Consider the following 21,160-nt stretch of genomic DNA (forward strand, 5'->3'; position numbering starts at 1 on the left):
TTTTCCTCCCCTTGGGTTTTGGGGGCAGGAAATTCCACAGTAGTTGAAAAGAAGCAAAGCTGACTGTGATGGACATGAATGATAGCTTTTCCCCATGACTTGGAGTAAAATGGCATTATTCTCTGTGGTCATTAGAAAGAAAAATCAGCCAAGCAAGTAATTTGGACATGTAGAGTTTTCTTCCTTTCTTTCTCTCTGTCATAGCAAAGGGGGAGGAGGAAGGGGTAAGGGCAGGTTAGAAAGAAGAAAAAAGGGCATTAATGTCTTCCAGAAAATCAACTAAATTATTTAATTTAAAAAAATAAAGAAAACCTGCAGTTTTGTTTATTCATTGCTTTGGATTAACCATTTTTAAATCCTTCTGAATTTTAAATCCTTCCTTCCCAAACCGCATGCTGCTTCATGAGCTCCCTGGGAGATAGAATCCCATGGACTGAGCACAGCACCCTCACAGCCACAGTGTGGTCCCTGCTGCCAGGGACAAGCCCAGGGAAATTCCGATGGCCAGGCGCTTAGCAATGGGTGCTCCACGCTGCCTTTTCCTTCCAGCCTCCGTTTTTTGCTTGTCTCTGCTGCGATTGCTAATGCTTGAATGAATCATAACTCAGATACATCTGGCAGTGCTGCCTGAAAAAGGACAAGCACTTCTCAATGATTCCTAATGGAAGCTGTTTTGGAAATGGGGATTGCCATTCACACCTCTCCTGGGTGTTGCAGGCACACACACAAAGTTCAGGTTAATGGTTCCTTACTTCTTATTCGCAGGCAACCCTCTTGCACTCCTTTTTTGTTTCTTGTATTTGCTTTCTTCAAATATGTGTTTCTTTCAAACTGTTGACTCCTGGTCTCTGGCTCTGACAAATAAAATCCCTCACAGGGGCTGTTGTGAATCCCGGGAATATCCCATCCCCCAAGCATTGATTTCTGTTGCACATTCATAGAACAACTACAGTTTCTCTCTGCAGAAGCCATGTGTCATGGTAAGATGACAAAACATTCTTCTTGGCACCACCCAGGGACCAACTCACATGCACTGCAATGATGGCACCCTGCCTCGGTGCTGCTGGCATACTGACAGTGTAGAAGCACCACCAGCATTTCTCATCTCCATGGGCCCAGTAATCAGCTAGAGAGGGACCTTAACTTTAGTGTATTTATTTTCATTCTATTTGCTTTCCAAGGCAAATGAATTCCCATTCCACAGGTTTTAGTTTTACTTTTATAGGAGCTGTAAGAAGAGTGTTAAGTGTGACTGAAGATATTATCTCATGGCCTGTTGTGAAGCATCAACTCAACTCAGTTGAGAGCTCTGCTGTTCCTTTCTGAAATGAGACTGGGATGTAAATTCCCCTCTAACCCCTATCATGCATATTTGTTACTGCCACATTTAGAGTGCTTGCCACTGTACTTTGCACAGATGCTTTTAAGGCTGCTGACTGGTTTGGGGTCTTTTTATATGTCTAAATCAATTTAACATTCCAAAAAGAAGAAACAGACATCTCAAGCAGCTTTAAAGATGCTAAGCCAGCATTTGCTTTCTAAACTGAATGCTTCCCTAGAGGCACGTGTCAACTCTGCTTTGTTCCATCTCATAAATTTAACCTAGCAAGGCAAACATAGTTAATTCAGCTTCTTAATTTACTTATTTTTAATGGATGAATCCATTTAATGGCAAAATACAGAGAATAAATCATTAGAGCTTTTGTTTTCTTTTCTATATATTATCCCAGGATTTAAGATTTAAGATAAAGAAAAAGACAGTGTTTTTGGCTAGAGAAAAAGATTTCTATATCTTAGTTCTTTTATTTCTGAAAATAATTTTGTTAGGACCATCTGAATAGGTGGGGGAAATAACTAAAGGATCTGTCTTTATTTTAAGAACAAGGTTGAACTTACTACATGCTGCTTTTAGGGAGCGGTAGTTATGACGAACAGCTGTGACAGAAAATGTTGAATTTTGATCACAAATATTATTTATTAAAGCTTCTCTATTTTATTTCACAGGCCTCATTTTGTGGCCCTGCAAAATGGATAATATGCTCAGAACCTGTGCACAAAGGAGATGTTGGGAAACAGGGTGTGCAGCTTTAGTACAAATTGAGGAAGGCACAGGGGAATTATCCTGACAGGTACTCCATGCAACTTGGTAAAGTAATTAAAACCTACAGAGGTACCCATGCAAAATCAGAACTAATTTTGGCTCATCCAAACTGTTGGTTAGCCATTAAAACAAACTTCTGTTTTCCCTTATGTTTCATTTATTAATCTATACTATTAGAAAATAACATGACCAATATGATCAAGAAGAGCATTTTAATCACATACTCACTGTCCAGTGCAAAAATGTCTCAATGATCATCACTGAATTTATATCAATATCCACATCCAGTCGTAGCTTGCTTATTTCTCTAAAATTAACCTAGAAAGCTTGCAGGCTGGTTAAACATAGACGTTACTTGCCAAGATACAGAACAATAAAAGGCAGACCACATAATAAATTTGAATTCATGCCGTGGTTTTCCTGGTTGACCACTGGTAATTGAATTTAGCTCAATAACAATTAACCACCAAGGGACCAAGATTTGATGCAGCATTCTCTGGAGCTTGTTGTACTAAGATCTGCCTGACACACTAACCTCTGTGTGTGGGTGGTGTCAATTGTTCCACATCATACCAATTAACATAATCTCTTCTTTCCAACACTCATGACTACATAATGCCTTGTAAGGCGATACCAGATCAATCAGATTCTCTTGGGTTTTTCTTCTGTTCCATCCCTAAATAATAATAATTACTTGCCTTTCCTGTTTGATAAACCTCAATACTTCCGTGGGAAAAAAATGGCTAATTTATCAGTGTGCCAGGCAAAGGGGCATAACAGAGTAGAAAGTTCAGCCAAGAAAGTGATTATGGAAGTGAGATTAATTGTGCTGGGTAGAGACGGGCTGTGTCAGTACCTGCATTTAACTTACAAGAGAATGAAAAACAGCTGAAAGAAAGACTAGTAAGCTTTCACATCCTGATTCATAGTATATTAGTCTTGCCTATGTAAAAATGATATGAATTCACTACCAAAGTGCTGACTTTTTAAAGGTGAGGGAATACAGCAAGGACTATTTTTTTCATCCACTTCCTGTAATCTTGCTTACTTGACCAGGCTGACTGAAACCTCCAGTATAAAAAAAAGAAAAAAAAAGAAAAAAAAAAAAGAGCAAAGTTCTGTATTTCCTGCATCAACTGAATATATTTACTGTTTATCCCTCACATATTGAACCCCATGAGAAACCCTTTCAAAAAAACCTCAGTAAGGGGTGGCAGCATCTCCTTCAGATAGAAGAGAATATTCAGAAAATTTTATGTAAACTCATTGGCAGAGAGAAGCAGGCAAAATAGGTATGTGTTTTTTTCTTTCACATTTTTAAATTTAAAAATACAGACACTTAAAAGTAAGGAATGTAATGAGACAGAGTTCATATTGTCAACCTTAAATTAGGTGGCAGGGATCCCAGTTCATTGGATGACCAGCCTGCAAGGACCATGGGTCTTAACACCAACTTGTCTGAATCTGTCAGCAATCTAGCCGGTCAGTGCAGACAAGATAACCTTCTCACCTGACTGAGAATCCGACCACATTTCTTTCCGATTTTTTCCACCAAATCAAAGATTGGGAAGTTCCAGCTATTTAGCTGCTCCATCAGGGGATCCAAGTTGTCCATAACCAGAGGCTCAGGAGCAAGTACAGGCTTGTCCTATGCCAGAAATCAGAATAAAGAGGAATTTCAGTTCTGTGAAGCATCTCATGGAAAAATTTATGCTCTTAAAAACAAAGGTCACATTAACATCATCTGTAAGTCGATGGTACTTTACTCAGCTCAGTGGAGATGTCCCCATTTCTACCAGCCCTGCAGCTAGTCACTCTCATTTATAATTTGTTTCACTTCAATGAAAAGGAAATTCTGTATATGAAACATCAGTCTCTTAGCTTATCCATGAGACAAATTCATTTGTTCATTCATGGGATTCATTCATTCATTTCCAAGGGATTCTGTCTTCATTGCAAAATTTGCTACAGTACAGAGGGAAAAGTGCTTGGTTTCTATTTCCGCATCAGGAGCCATTCATTATAATCTAACATGGCTAATGGGGCTTGGTCCAAGCGAAGACTTGTACTTCTCAAAATGAAACCTACCTGTTTTTCAAGGTCTGCAAACAAAAGATGGGTTGTTCCCCTCCTTTCACATTTCTCCCTGTATACTTCCTTGAATTTCATTATTACTAAGAAACTGTAGATGAGTAAATGCCAAAATATCTCAAGAAAAATGTCTTCTCTCTGCATATCCAACCCCACAGATTACAATACATTTTTCAAGAGCTCATGCCATTTTAAATATATTAATTCAGTTGTACAACAGGCTGTAGAAAATTCGACTAAAAAAAGCTTTCCCTCTACATCTCACTCAAGCTTACAGCTGAATACAGTAGTTGTGAGAAGACAGCACTTGTTTACCATACTGCAATGTTCTTACGTTCAAGACATACACCAACAATAACATCACACAGCCCCCTCAGACAAGTGTTAACATATTTTAAAATAAGGACCACTGTATATTTTAGCCAAGATTGCAAGGCGATTAAGATTGAAGTGGCTGAACAGGAAAACTACATGTATCATGCTGGTAGCCTGAGAAGATAATTTCCTTCCAATCCATTCCCTTTAAAGGCAACGCTAACACAGAAGCCAAACATTTCAGAAATGTCTAATGCCAGATCCATAAACTTACATTTATTCATCAGAATAGATGGTTAGTGTTTCACAAGTGGCCAGTGCTTAGCAGCTCTCACACATTTCAATGGTTCCTTTCAATTCTTGAAAGTCAATCCTCCTACTGCAAGGTAGGAGCCTGCTGCAATTGTTGCTTAAAACCACAGCCACAATCTTTAGACAGCCCTAGGTTCGTTTTGGTTTATTTTTGTAGGGATTTGGGGTTTCTGGCTGTTTTGTTGGGGTTTTTTGTTTGTTTGTTTCCCAGTGTCAGTATACATTCAGTCTATTGTGTGAGTGGAAATTAAATAAGCTACCTCAGGTGGTATCAAGGGATGCAGAATGATGGTCTCAGGCGTGTATGTCCTACAGATGGATCCCTTCCGCATCTGCTCCTTGGAGCAATCTGTCTCATCATCATTTTGAACGATATCGCTGCTATCACTGTTGTTGGTCTCATAGTCAGAAGTGGCTTGCGCAGGATCATCTACGACACAAATCACAAAGCTTGTTGTGTGAACAGCAAGGATTGCATGAAAGTCATCCTGTGACCTTCTGAATAATAGCAACAGGATCTCTGACTCATTATACATATGTGCTGCTTGGCTGGGTTCAAAGTCAGACAATCTGTCCGAAGGCATTAAGCATATACCCTGCAGAGTGTAAAAAATGGGATCCAGTATTGAAGAGTGAGAAAAATTTTGAGGACCATTATTTGAGCTGACTAGTTAGATGAGGAAACCTGTATTTCCTTTATATTTTAACTCTATTCTTCATTAGCATTTTGCACATGTTGTACATACAAAAGGGAAAGGAGCCTCGAAGACAATTTGTATGGTCTCACCTATGTATGTTCTCCTTTTCTGACAGACAGGCATATCTGCTCTTTCAATGAATGATTATTGAATGTTAAGTTATGAGGAATTTTTGATGGACAAAGAATTACCTGTTCTGTTCAGGGTGTGTGTGGTACCATCATTTCTATCTAGTGTCCCATCACCAGCTTCTATTTGGTTATAGGGCCTGCCACAGCTGAAATACATCAAGAAACATGCACAATATAAAGAACCACGCACATTAGACAGTCTCATGTAAAATGATTTCCTGCTGACTGTGTAAGATTATGTCATGCAGTATAAGCTATGGTATAGGGTGCATTCTCCAGACAAAATTACAAGAGCAAGCTGAAGTTTTATTGGAAGTCAGGAATGTAAAAAGACAAAATACAAAAAGACCTTGAACTAAATGGCCACCACCATTAATTTTGTGTTGCCAACAGTAAACCTACACCATGTGATATTTTTTAAATGATTTTTTTTATTCCCTGAGTTTATCAGTACAAAGAAATCCCTTGGGTTTGTACTACAGCTGCCCTATAAACATGAATTCAAATGATGAAAATGTGCCAGAGTGCCATACAATCTAAATGTTGTGGCTTTGCTCTTCTTTTCTTGCTTAAAACTTGAATATGTTCCTCTTAAGGAGGAAAAAGGTATTTTGCAATTACTTCAGTGACAACGTACCAAGTACATCAGAACCATAGGGGCGTTTTGGACAGAACATGAGGTGAGTGATCAGGCATCCACACATTCAGCAATGAGACTAGAAGACAGAGTTTCCTTCATCATTCCCAGAACAGAAAGACATTGTGGGAGAGATCACAGTATCCTGGTCTTTCTAAATGACTGGCTCTTCTTTCCCAGTAAAATGCTTTATTCCTTGTGTGTGATTCCCTTTAAGCCTTAAATGTGAACATCAATACCAGATGGAACATTTTAAATTACAATGTCCCAATATGACTGAGTGTAGGACCTGAAGGAACAATGATATATCATGAAAACGTGAGAGAACCTAAAAATCAGAAGCCTTAGTTAGCAGTATTATATCAATCGATCCATGAAAACCTGACATTTTAACATTTCTTTGTCTGGTTTGAGTCAGTATTTTGTAGCATATCTCATACGTAACAGCCTTTGAAAAGCAAATATTATGAAATTATTTTGATTGGTCAAACTCTGTAGTAGGAACTTTGCATCAATGTCAGTTCACCATAGAAAAATGGCTGAAATCCTATGTCAGATGGGTTTTAACTGGATCACCCAAAACATATTCTGGAGCTTGGTATGCGCTACAAACATAAGGAATTCCTGAAAGAATTTTAAATAAAAATACAAATCTGTATACAATGATACTTGCAGCGCACAGCCAAGCAAATAAATCTAGTATCACTCAGGTCTATAAACAAGATGAAAAAAAATTATTTACTTCTCCCTCCCACATTCCATGTGATTTCCATAAGGTCAATGCTAACAAGCCAAAATGTAAGAGAAAGAGAGCCTTTGGTTGGTTGTAATGTTACAAGGCTTTTGTGTCATTATGAGTGCACCTCTTTATTTCCGGAAAATATGCAAACTCACACTGATTTAATATGTATGGCCCACATAAAACACTGCATTAAAAAAAAAATAAAATTGCTAATCTATCTAGCAGAACACTTGAAATCTGCTCTATGTCAGAAGGAAACATGCCTATGCAAGTTTAACTCAATCCCCTTCATGCGCAGGCATTATAATGTACTCCTTAATCGCAGGGTTGTTTAACATTTTTTCCACAGGATTCCTGACTCATTCACTAAGCAGAATTAAACCCCATTGTTTAAAAGTTATTTTAACAGCATTGCCTAGTATATGTTCTTCTTTAATGCATTTTTCAAGCTCTGCTGTCCTATGACATTTCAATTTTTAATTACAGTAAAACTGCTATCTTGATCCCACTGACTGGGTGGATCTGGTTTAAAACACTGAACCCATCAGGAGTTCATTTCCTCTTTGTTATTGTTAGGGAAGGGGTTAGTTTGGTGATGGCAGAGGTTTGCTGGCTTGTATTATTTCCTAGCAAGGCAGGTTTTTTGGAAGTTAATGTAGGGGATTGCATACCATGAAGACTAGCAATCTACAATGTGAAAACTCAAATATTAAATGAACAAATTTTAATTTTCAGTGGTCATTAATTTAACTCCCTCAGCTTGTCTCAGCCATTTAACCTCTGGGTTTTTTTGTGGGGTTGGGTGTTTTAGGTTGTTTTTTTTTTAAAAATTGTGTTTACATTACTAAGGGGTGCATTATTTGTGTGTTGTTGGTTGAGCTTGTATCTGTGGATATGACATCTCTATATACTAATGCCTAGAAATGTGACAGTGCTTATGATTTTTCAATGGATGTTAAAGGAACAGTAACTATTTATAACAGTGGGTGCTAATTCTATTAGCAGACATTACACCATAAGATTTTAAATAATATGTTTGTTTCAAATAATCAACATCATAGTCTATGCCAGCAATGTAACAATTGTGATGCTCATGCAGTCTAAGCATTTGAAAACAAGGAAATCGAGAACATAAATATGCTACGCAACCTATGTAGAACCCATAAGACAGTAGCTGCACGAAAGCTAATGATCGTTTAACCCATGATTACATTGAAACCAAAATCTACACCTATCAAGAAAATATATTTCATTACTATCTACAACAACCTTATCCTGATTTAATTTTTTTAGACATTTTTTATACAACTCAACTTCTTTTTAATAGAAGGCTTCCTAGTTAAGGTGATAACAATTTGTTGAAGCAGTAATAATGGTACAGTTTAATAAGCCAGTAGCACATTTATGGTATATTTCTTACGTGTAATCCGGTTTTCATTTCAAATGAATCAGTGCAAGTCCCAGTTTTGCATCACTTTTGGAAAACATTTAAAAGCACTTACTTTCTATTTAGTCACCTAAATACTTAAAAGCCTGTCAGGATTCTCGTCTGAGCTCCAGTGAGGATGACTCCCTTGAGAAAACCTGCAATCTTAGTTTTGACTTTCTCACACCCACTTCCTAGCCCTGCACACAGGATACCAAGACATATCCAAAGTCATGTGACTGAAGCCAGAAACAAAAAACTTTCCAGAGATAGTAAAAATTAACATTTAACCCAGCCTCAGATGATATGCTGTCTGCTGGCTAGCAAATAATCACAAATCATTCACTACTATGATTAAAAGTAACACCTAATGAGTAAGGTAACCTTGAAACTGCACTGGAACAGGGTTCTAAATACCAGTGTTTCCCAGTATTCTAAACTGGACACATATTTCAAACTCCAGTAACCTAATTCAGCAACTGAATCCTTTCCGAGAACATAAGAAGAACAACTTTCTTTCCAAAATGCTGATTTTGCAGAGCAGGTCTGTGTAATCTAATAATGGGCTAATTTAAAGTGTGAAATGAAACTGTGTTACTGTAACTCTTAGCAGTACAAAGAACTCAGCTGCAGCTGATTTCTGAAAAAAATCCCAATGCTACATAATCTGACTGTCTATAGAGAGGACATGATCCACTCCTGCGAGAGTGCTCAAAACTATATACTCTTCAAACGTTGTTGGCTTTTAAACCTAGCAGTCAGATTTTTCTATCAAACACCAGGTGCTTGCTGTGAAAGGCTTGGCCTGTGACCTGAAAGTGACTGTTTACATTAAGGGCATGACGTGAGAAACACAAATTAACAGGAAATCTGACTTTAGGATCTGCAAGTTGTTGACAAAGAATTTATTTATGAATTGTGCATCTGACATGAGTAAAAACTATAAAAGTAGCTAACTGTCTTGCACTTTAAAAGCACATTGTAGCATCAATCCACACAGTTACTCATATACTAAGAACTACTTAGATATGGTGAAGTATCAATACATAATACCATAGAAAATCACAAAAACTTACATGTGGGCCAAAAGAACTTGTTCATAAGAACAACATGAAATGATTCCAATTCATGCCAAATTACAGTCTCACCTGCTGCAGATGACAGAAGGGCTGATAATAGGGTCTGACAGGCTAGGTGCACTCTGAGTAGAAGTTAAGACTTTGTGTGGCTTTAAGCCTTGCTTGGTGTCAGTATCGGTAGAGTCTGGAAATGACACTGAAGATGTTTTTCCAGTAGGACTTGTGGCCGGTGTCCCCTGAATTGGTGAGTGGCATGGGGAGGTGAGAGGTGAAATATTTGGTGGAATACCTGGCAAAATAAAAGGAGAGTCTTGACAGTTAACAGAAGTGGCAGATAGTTGTACAAGTTCACCGTGCAGAAATGTTCCTCTTGAGATGTGCAGGTACCAGCACAGCTTTCAAATGGAAAAATAAGAGAAAACCCTCCACTCTGACCCAAGCCCATGGCTGTCACAGAGAGATGAAACTCCATTATATCAGCCACTTCTACCTGCTGAAGATCTGGCTCAAAACACGAAGCATATTCTCCCTGTTGAGCAGGATGCACTAACTGGCAGGTATGAAATTAAAGGCATGCATTAGGTCATGACTACTGATAACAACATGTTCTAGTGACAGAGACACCAAACTCCAAACAGGCAGTTCCTAGACCCATCTGCCATTTCTCTTTGCTTCACCGTCTCCACCTGTAAAGCAGGGACAAGAAAGGCTTGCACACATTCCCAGCAAATTTAAATTTCTACATGTGTAAAGACTAGCAACAAACCAAAAAAGCAATATTTAGTAGTCATCCATAATATGAACATAAAATCTTGCACTTATGGTGCCATTTCTGCATTCTGCACAGATTTCAGCTTTGATCTTACATAGCTTATTTTTCAATATCAGTTGCTCATGATGGGAGACATGAGACCATTACCTGTACCACATGGTGTTGTACTCCTGAGCTAGTGTACCAGAAACTGCCAATATCCACATGTGCAACCACTAGCAAGATGCAGTTCTTTCTGTCCCTTATTCTGTATAAACACCATTGCCAAGATGAAATGCATCAGCCAGTCCAGTGTTTGAGACAAAGTGCCACCTTCTTTTTGAATCCACTTTACCTTTTTTTAGTCTCAAACAAAAAGGTTCCATTCACAATAAAGCACAGAGGAGCAAAATCTGTCTTAAAAGGAAATTCATGGATTGACTTCTGTCCTGTTTTAAAGTTTGTAGGAACTCAGCCCCAGTTCATTTACCATGTTCATCTTCAAAGCCAAATCATATAAAGACTTAGGAACTTCAACTAGTTTTATGTTTGAATTGTGCCCACTATCTAAATGGATTCCAGATACAAAAATTATCTTGGAATAAGGCAGTATTTTGATCTAAGTTTATGAAATACTAACCTTGCAGGATATATGTGTACAGTTCTGGTGTTTTTTCCTGATAAAAACTGTGATATGAGGTTAAAATGTGATTTGCTGTTTACAATCCAAGAGTTAAAAACAATCTCTGACAGCAACCACACTGTAATTTTGAGATATCCAACATCTCCTAGTTTTGATTAGGGTTATTTCTTCAGCAAACATGTGGTATGTATTACTGTCTTAATTCAATGATTGCAACTACAATATTATGCCAGTCTTGAGATCAGAAACCTACAGCCTACAGAGCAATTAAAAAGTTATCAGATGGCCATGACCTATGGAAATTGCTTTAAAATACAGGAAGCCTCTGTTTCACATTTACTAATTATTTGACATATCTGCTTTCTATCCAACAAAAATATGTCTTTAAAAACATTTTGCAGTCTGCTAGTTGCACAGGGGATTGAGTTGGATTATTTTCTATCTATGAGCTACACATTAGCAGATAATCTTCATGACTGTTAGAGAATACAGTATATATGGTCATCTTTCAACCATTTAAAGCAAGTACTGTGAATGTAAACAGCAATTTTCACAATAGTATTTTGAATTGCAGCTGGCTTTCTCCTGTTGAAATATTCTCGGTTGTGTTTTTATTTTTTTTAAGAGTAAATTGCCAGGATGAGTAACCAAAAATAAGTTTATCAGAAAAATGCAAACCTATTTTCAATAATCCAACATTTAACCGTATGTTGGCAAAAGTGAGAGAAAGCATGCCTTGCTACAACAAGGAATTTTGAACAATCAGGATAGGAGAAGAATAACAATACATGTAGAATTTTTTTAGAAGTACAGTCATCTGCTTAGGTCCTCCAGAACTTTTACACATGTGCAGTGTTGAAGAAATAAAACAGTAACTTCAATGTGATGTGAAATTACATATGAAAACATTTGAGTTTTCTTCAGAGGTTTGCCAAAAGAGGTATAGCTAGTAGTATTTTAAAATGCTAATTTTACCATGCATAATTAAAGACATACTTCATAAACTAACAGATTTACAGATTTAGCTAGATCAACTTCCACTGAGAATTATTACATATTGCCAATTGAGCTGATATATAAAAGCCTAATTTGTAGTAACTAGTGCAAATTGAAGCAATTCTTTAGTTGGAACACAAATAAATCATAATTAAAAATCATGATGGTAAACGGTCTAAAACATCAATCTTCTGCTTAAAATGTTGAGCTAAATTTTTATTCCTGTCAATCAGGAATTGCTTGTGATGGAATGCAGTTCTCCATTCATCATGGGGGAGCTTACATATCTGCGCGATAGAGATGACTATTAACACTTTCTGGAAGCAGAAGAGACTGAATGTAAAACTGACGAGGTTGGTAAGTCTTGTTTTCCAAGTATAAAATATTATACACACACCCCCTGCTTTCAAGTTAATGGGTTAATCTCTGAAAATCACAGGTCTAAACTGGATTTATTCTAAAACAAGTTCCTGGGTCCTTGGTACTATATCTCCATTATTTTCCAGGTTTGATTTTATTCATTTGCCTATATGCATGTTACCTTTTAAGATAATAATACGTTACTTAATCTTCACTGTGGTATAACAAAGCAGCTTCTGTACAAGAGGAAATTAAATAAACTCTTCAGTTTGAAAAGGAGATGCGATGTGACAATGCTAGTAATTGTGCAGCCATATCTTCAAACTAAATTGGGATTCTCTGACTTCTCGATGTCAGGCTTCAGGCATCTATCAATTTCCATCTGATGTCTGGGTGGCCAGTATCTCTGAGTAACATTATCTCAACATTATTCCATGTTTGGGAAAAAAACCAGGCTGATTTAAAAAAGGAAGGCCTTGTGATCATTTTGAATTGCAAGTTAAAGCATGGATAAACATTATTTTATCCTGCATTTGTACAGGGAAGAAAACCACATTACTGCGGATTAAGACTGCTTCATGGCTCTCATATCGCATAGTTCACTATCAATTAAGAAGTCATCTTCTCAATTTCTTTCCTTCAGTTAAAGCAGGAGTCATCTTTTTAAAGGCTCAAAAAGCTGAGTAAAAAGCCCCATATTTCCCATTTCTAAAAATCAGTAAGTCTACCTGGAATTTCTCAATAATGAATATACAGTGACAGACCTCTGAGCTACAATGGCTTTGTCTGGGATATGTTTGTGTAAGACGGGTCAGTCGCTGCCTAGAGCTCCAAATGGCATAATGTATGTTGTGCTTCAGGAAATCTCAGTCAGGCAATACAGACAGACAGTCTAACAAATGTTACAGAAAACACCCTGTTCTCAGCCTTGTTGTAGTGAAGGGAATTACATGGATATAAATGACAACACAATTTACTATCGCACTTGCCGCATCGTGTCATGACTAACCCCTATAAATCATAAATGTCAAAACATTTACAATGGCATCACTATGAGCTATGGTATTTTAAGCCAATTTGTGTGTGGTTTTTTTTTTAAATAAAGGAAGTAACTATATTTATATTCATGGAAAAGTAAGAAAAGACACAGATTGGACAGAGATCAAAAGCAGCTGCATGTGCTAGTCCCAGAGAAGCAGCTAAGCAAGCCTGACAGAGCCATGGGTGCCACTCACCTTGTCGGCTCTGCCTTTTGGCATTCAGGTGGTTGGTAGAAGACATGGCGTAGGAGGTGGAGAAGGACCTGCTCTTCGTGATTGTCATCAGAATTGAACTGTTCCAGGAGTCACTGCTGCAAAAACAGAGCACAAACAAGCATCATTTGACACAGTAAAAAGCCTCAAAAGTAAAAATTTTGAGATGTTAGGAGCCACAGCAAGAAGTATGTGATACTGAAATAGAATAAAATCCAACAAGAAAAACAGCATCTATCTACTGGCTGAACTGCTATTTGTGAGGCGCTCAGTATTGTATTCAGCAAAAATATTTACAATGCAGACGCTCCAAAGCTGGACTTCCTTCAGCACTGAGGCCTGCTCCCTTCACTTATACAAAGATGTCTTCACTATATTGTCCTGACAATACAAAGAGGCTTAAAAGTTGACTTGAAATAAATTTATATTCTCTTTTAATGACTTCTTACAAGAGCCAGAAGTCCCAGAAGTTCTCAGCAAAAGTGAAAAATCAATCTCCTCGACTCCTCCGCTGCAACCACCGAGGCGGATCCCCAGTAACCCTTCGGGCACTGGAGGAGCTCCTCAGGCAGCGGGAAGAGGCTCGGAAGAGCCCTGCATTGCTGTTGCTGGTGGTGCGCCTCTTCTCTGGGTGAAGCACTTCTTGTTCTAGCCAACTGAAACACATGCTGCATCTCAAAAAACAGTTATATTGACAGACCCTGAAGACATTGGTCACTGATCCAAGAGAAACTCACTGAAGGAAAATAGGGTGCATGTGTCTCTGTGTGTGTGTAACAAATGCTAGTCCCCTACAACAGGATGGGTGCATGCTTTCAGCCTTCTGGCTACCACTGCATGCCAGAAGAGGCCACATACTTCTGTAAAGCAATATAACTGTATTTATCATTGTTTTCCTGAATGACACTCATAAAATGCAGGAACATAGCAATGGCTTTTTTCATGAGGCCTATGACTTCTCTGGATAGATCTGCTAGGCCTCTCAGGCTCCCTATTCCCCTCACAGCCTCACATCTAAGTGATGAAACAGCACGCGAGGCAGAAGACAGCATTTTAAAGTGGCCTAGTCCCAGCTGAACTTAAAAAAAAAGAAAAGTGTTCTGAAAGAAGAAAGCATGTAACATTGTCTTAACTCTACAATCACCTTATTGTTTTGGAAGAGCATGCACTACCTACAAAAAATATTTGCTGTCTTCACTGGTCCAAATTCCTATAATCTGTGATTAAATGAGACAAAGAAAGAATCCAGCTGGGTTTTTTTAATTGTTTTGTGGTTTTGTTTCTTTAATTGACAGGAAGAATATAACACACTGGCCTACTGTAAAGAAAAGCCAAAGCAAAACAAACCAATCCTGCCTGCTCCCCCCCCACCCCCTTCTTTGACTTCTAGACTAGAAGACTAGAAATCAAGATTTCTTTTTTCCCCCTTCAGTTCAAAATTTTCCTTGAAAGCAAATCTATATTGTTCTGCCAAAATTTTTAAATTAAGTTGGATTTATAGGATTCATTTTTCCCTCTTCTGGAATAAACACTGTTTCTCCTACTGTAAGAGAAGAACTGCAAACAGTAGGCTGGGAAGCTTGACAGAACTATAATTATACAATTGGTGACATTAAATGTAGGAAGAATTGATAGCCTGCTTAGTTGGCTCATCATGTAGAGTTATATAGCAACTTTAGAAAAGGACCAACAATAATATTTAATTTTTCTCCTTCTCTCTCTGATTCCCATCTTAGCATGCTTATGTACTATGTGAGAGTCTGGGATCAACAGTATAAATCAAATGCACCCTGGGAACCACAGGCCAGTGACTGAAGAACACATCCATTTGGTTATAGCTTCTTTATATTTACTTTTACTGATATACATGGGACTCCTCACAAAGGGAACTTTGGCTAATCATATATTTTTCTTGCATCAGACATTCAGTGTACTCTGCAGGCTGCCTTGAGCACCTCGGCACCCTACATGAAAGCTTCCTCTATGGTAAAGGTTTATGTATCTGGAAGAAAGACTGACCAGGGCAGCTCTCCAGGGCTGCATTCACTCAGGCTATCCAACACCAAACACTGGTGACCTTCTTAGGTCCTATTCTTTACTACTGTACCAAATTCTGAATTGCAGAAAAACATGTGAGTCTTCTGATATTATGACTCTGAAGTCACTTCTTGAATTTGGTGCTTCTGCTCTGGTCTTACTTGCCCCAAAGTAAGTCTCCACAATCTCTCCTCATCTACCAGCTCCAAGATGATAGTCCTTGCTGAGGTGGAGAGGGGACCTGAACTTTATTCTCACAAGGTGGCACCGTAACGACCAGGCTGCATGACTGCCCTCTGCCCTTCTCTGGAAGGCTCTTCTGCTTTCTGACTAGAAGAGAAAAATATTCATGGAGCCAGAAAGGAGGAAATCCTGTTGAAATAGCTATGCAACATATTGTAGTTAACAGTGCACGGGACCCAAACCTCTCTTCTTGCAGATGAGCACCCCTCCAACAAGACTAACATCCACGTGACTCCTTTACTGGCTGCTACTGAATTATCTGCCACAGCCCCTGTGGAGAGTTAAATGCAGCTCAACTCAGGCTATCTGGTAGCATGGAAGTCCCAAGATGTGAGGTACCTAGGTCTGAACACCCTCAGGCAGAGAAGCAACTTTATTAGGGGGTCCATGGCAAATGCCTGAAACCAGTCAGCTGCTGGCTGTAAGCAGCTGAGCAAACACAACTTCTCTCTCTCCATTTCATGGGAGGACTATGTATTTTAATGATACTGGCTCAGGGATTGGGCCCTGAGAACAAGAGAATGGGTAAGAGTGAGCAGGGAATACCTAAGTGGTATAGTCAGTCATGAGGTACAACAGGCATAAGATAAAACCCCATCTCTACAGAATATTGAGAACTAGTGTGCTTCTGAATAACTCTAAAAAACTTTCAGGGACATGCTTTAGGAACTAAATTTTGGTTTGGGAACAAAATGGAGTAGGTAGGTATCTCAGCCTATGTAAACTGCTTTGCAGATGTAATGCTCTGTTTCTATGATGCACTATATGAATATAACCTTAAAGTGTACATTTCATGATAGAATCCAGAACTCTTTTTCCAGGCAAAACAAAAATACGTACAATTCCTCAAGTGATCTTGCTGAAATTCCTTTCAAGGCTTTATTAATTATTGCTTTGTAGTTGTGACTCTTCCAGTACCACCACCTGCTTACAGAACCCTTGAAAATATGGGGCATCTTAAATGAGTCAGTAAATAAATACTTCATAAGTAGAAGCCGGCACTCAGTTCTGCTCCTCAGTAAAACAGCTGCGTGTATTTCTTGTGGCGAATTAGGAAAAGCCTTTTAACTAGATGAGATAGTTAGGATTCTGAATCCCAGAAGCTAAACTCTGTAGTCAATGGGAAAGAAATGTTCTACTGCAGTGCTTAAAGTTAGGGAAAGCACAGCAACCATCCTGCAAGAAAACTTTACACTGCCCATTTTATTTTCAGCTTTGCTTTTCCAGTTCTACTAGCAAATCTTCCTGTATTAGGTTTGCATGGTAATGTTTTGGTAGCAGGGGGGCTACAAGTGTGGCTTCTGTGAGAAGCTGCTAGAAGCTTCCCCCATGTCTGATAGAACCAGTGGCAGCCAGCTTCAAGGCAGACCCACTCCTGGCCAAGGCTGAGCCCATCAGTGATGGTGGTAGTGCCTCTGGGGTAATGTATTTAGGAAGAGGACAAAGTTCACAGCAATTGCATCCAAAGAGAGGAGTAAGAGTATGTGAGAGCAACGACTCTGCAGACACTAAGGTCAGTGAAGGAGGAGGGCAGGAGGTGCTCCAGGCACCAAAATAGAGGTTTCCCTGCGGCCTGTGGTGAAGACCATGGTGGGACAGGCTGTTCCCCCGCAGCCTACAGAGGTTAATGGGTATAGAGGGGACCCACACTGGAATAGTCTGTTCCTGAAGGACTGCATCCTGTGGAAGGGATCCATGCTGCAGCAGTTCATGAAGAACTGTAGCCCATGGGAAGGACTCGTGTTGGAGAGGTTCACGGAGGACTGTTTCCTGTGGGAAGGACCCCACGCTGGAGCAGGGGAAGAATGTGAGGAGTCCTTCTCCTGAGGAGGAAGGAGTGGCAGAAAGAGTGATGAACTGATGGCAACCCCCATTCCCCATCCCCTTGCACCGCTGTGGGGGAGGAGGCAGAGAAAATCAGGAGTGAAGTTAAGCACGGGAAGAGTGGAGGGGTGGGGGGAAGGTGTTTTTTTTATGATTTGGTTTTATTATTTATTATCCTACCCTGATTTGATTGGTAATAAATTAAATTGATTTTCCCCAAGTTGAATCTGTTTTGTACATGACAGTCACTGGTGAATGAACTTTCCCTGTCCTTACCTTCACCCATGAGCCTTTCATTATATGTTTTCTCCCCTGTCCAGCTGAGGCAATGGTAGAGCAGCTGTGGTGGGCACCAGATGTCCAGTCAGGGTCAACCCAGTACACTTCCTTTGTAATTTTACTTCTAGATTATACATGGGTTTTTTTTCCCCAATGGTAACAAATCTACTTTCTTCTCTTCACTAAATTGTGTTTTGACTTGCCTAACTCAATTGTTTTTATTTACCATCTACTGCTACTATTGCATTTGCATGAGTTCATTCAGGGAACCCTAAGCCCTTCTTATATTCTGGAATTAAGTTTGTACAGGGGATGCAGGGCAAGTACAGTGCTCTATGGTCTGTATGTGTATTTTAGGAAGGTCCACTTAAAATCAGCGTTTGTGTTCTGGAGGCTAGTATCTAGAGGATGGAGAAAGGCTTTATGAACCAATCTAATGACAGGACCACATCATTAGATGTGTTCTTAAAAGTGACGTTCAGCAGCTGGGTTACTTGTTAGAACTTTTTCTTGGCTGGACAATATCCATGGAGGAAATTGCTTTGTTTCCAATTTTATTGTACAATTCTGCACTTTGCTAGCATCAATAATTATTATTTTTTTTAAAAAATGCTTCCCAATAATAGGAATAGTTTTGGCATAATCTGACTAAAAAATTTGGAATACCACTACTTTGGCAACCTGATGTAGAGAAACATAAGGAAGTAGTTCTAACACACTTTGGAGTCAGCATTTTTAAATGAGGGACATCATCACACAGAACCAAAGAAATTTGTCCAAAGAGACATAAAAGAGAGAGACGGTAATTTGTAACCTGGATGAAGATGATTCATGAGGTTTGATGCTGGCACTACGATCCCTTCTTACTGGAGCTGGCTCCAGTGTTGGTAGTCCTGTGGCTGATGTTGTTGTGGTCCAAGTTGAGGACACTCGCCTCAGCAGTCCTGGAGGCAAACTTCTCCGTAAGCGCTAGAGAGAAATCAGTTGCTTAGAGTTATACAGGCTTAAAAAAAAACTTTAAACATGCAGAAGAACTTTTCCATTTGATTAATTCTGCCTGACAACACCTAGTGGGGTATCTTAAATCTGCATTCTCCCAGGTATTATGGTGCCTACCTTTTATTCAAATCAACACAGCTGATGCTTTAAATGCTTGGGGGGTCTAGACCAGTCTCCCTATTTTAAGTTAAAAAAAGGTATATATCCACAACCACATAGTCACAAATGTTCAACACCTGCAGCTCTCACTGGAGTCAGCCAGTGTTCATTGTGCTCTTTAAAAATTTTGGTCTTATATGATGTGGCCAAAGGCACTTAAACAAGTCATCAGGGCCAGAAAGGTGACAGAGGGATTAGAGCATCTGCCATAGAAGGAAAGGCTGAGATAGCTGATATTGCTCAGTTTGGAGAAGAGATGGCTCAGGGGAGATCTTACCAATGTACATATATATATAAATACCTGAAGGGAGGGTGTAAAGAAGATGAAGCCAGGCTTTTTCCAGTGATGTCCAGTGACAGGACAAGACACAATGGGTCACAAACTGATATATAAGAAATTCCATTTAAAGGTAAGAAAGTATTTTTTACTGTGAGGATGACTGAACACTGAGAGAAGCTGCCCAGAGAGGCTGTGGAGTCTACAGCCATGGAGATCTCAAAACCCAACTGGACATCCTCCTGAGCAACCAGCTCTAGGCTGAGCCTAAAGAAACCTGCTCCAGGGTCAACTTGCTTAAGCTGAGGGATTGGACTAGATGATCTCTGGACTGGACTAGAAGATCTCCAGATGTACTTTCAGCCTCAGCTACCCTGTGATTTAAACTGTCATGAATGCTTAAAATCAGAGATTCAAGGCAAGGAAGGCAGTAAAAAAAAGTAAGGGAGGGGAGCTCCAACTTTTTTCCCTGCTATATCTACCCAATCCAAAGATCAGACACTGAAATAAAACCTTTGTGCTCTGGGATATGATGTCTCCTGAAAAGCTTAGAGAAAGCATCACTGTTCACAGCAGATTCTTCTTGACTACCCAGCATTTTTCTTTCACCTGACTCTTTCTTTTCTCCAGTAACAGGACTCACATGTGTTTTCTGAATTTTTGAAGGCAGAGATAATAAAGGAAGATGATAGAGTCTTGGTGGGTCCAGATTTCCTGTTGCAGGTGCTATAATTTTGTAAGATGTTTCTCTTGTAGTTCTCATGAAGTGTTTATAGCTAAGAACTGAAATAAATATGTCTCTCTGATGGAGAACTCTGACTTTGCCAGAGGGTTAAGAGATATGAGATGGAAGATGCTTCTGGTTCTGAAGCTCAGACTTACAGATAAATATGTTAACATACTATCTCCTTACCCAAAATGCTCAGTGTCATATGCTTAAGGTAAAGACCCTAAACCTATACTTAGACATTTAAATAAAGGACTACAAACTATTAGATTTATGAACCGTAATACATGTAGGTCAGTGAATTCAGTCAAATTAGTTCTCTGTAGCATTAACTCATTAATTCATCCTTCATTTCTCTTCTCCTCACTAGGTATTATGCAGCAGCAAACTGGTAACTGTTCACTGTGTTTGCTCATGTGATGGCAGTGTTCTTCAATTTAACTCTTCCCCTCAGAGCCCAGAGTTCAGCCATTACAGACATGTACACTAAAATAAACTGGAAAATGTGCTTAAAAAAATCTAAACAGCCATTTCATATATACAGCTGCTACACAGGCAAATAGGGTAATAATTATCAACCCACTAAAATATATTAAAAAAAGAATCACAGGTGTTGCAATTCAGATGTCAGGAAATGCTGGAAGGAATGGTGGCTGTGCCATTTGAACTGTTAAAAGCATTCACCTGTGCGACATATTCTCCCTATATTTGATTTTAAAAAAGAAAACTGCAGTACAGAAGTATTTTGGTTTAGTTTCAAAAGTGAAACGTAAACCTTGCAGGACAGCTAATTACCAACAAACCTACAATTCAAATGACTTCAAAGCTGGTGTTCTTTCTAGTTGTTCACTTACTAAGTGTGGGTGGTTAACAGTTTGGTTTTTGTTTTTTTTTTTTTTTATTGTGGGATTCCTGAGCATTCAGAAAGCCATCTGTCAAGGCAGTAATATATGGTTGCTTTTTTTTTTTTTTTAGTCTTCTTTTTCTTCTCAAGACTAATTCTCATAAGGTCATAATATTTGTCACACTAAGTGTATGATCTTTTTTGTTTGGTATACAACATTTCAAACTTGATCCAAA

General features: G+C 38.9%; 1 protein-coding gene across 1 annotated transcript in view; it reads right to left on the bottom strand.

Moving 5' to 3' along the window:
* PDE3A (phosphodiesterase 3A) overlaps nt 1–21,160 on the bottom strand; it is a 264,141-nt gene that overhangs the window by 31,206 nt on the left and 211,775 nt on the right. Inside the window, exons 4-9 of the mRNA XM_055711753.1 lie at nt 18,733–18,887; nt 13,518–13,633; nt 9,602–9,821; nt 5,709–5,794; nt 5,080–5,249; nt 3,612–3,749 (exon numbers count right to left, since the gene is read on the bottom strand). Coding sequence (XP_055567728.1) covers nt 3,612–3,749; nt 5,080–5,249; nt 5,709–5,794; nt 9,602–9,821; nt 13,518–13,633; nt 18,733–18,887 — 885 coding nt within the window. The remainder of the gene's footprint in view (nt 1–3,611; nt 3,750–5,079; nt 5,250–5,708; nt 5,795–9,601; nt 9,822–13,517; nt 13,634–18,732; nt 18,888–21,160) is intronic.

Source organism: Falco cherrug, chromosome 5 (genome assembly GCF_023634085.1).
Source record: "Falco cherrug isolate bFalChe1 chromosome 5, bFalChe1.pri, whole genome shotgun sequence".
Lineage (NCBI taxonomy): Eukaryota > Metazoa > Chordata > Aves > Falconiformes > Falconidae > Falco > Falco cherrug.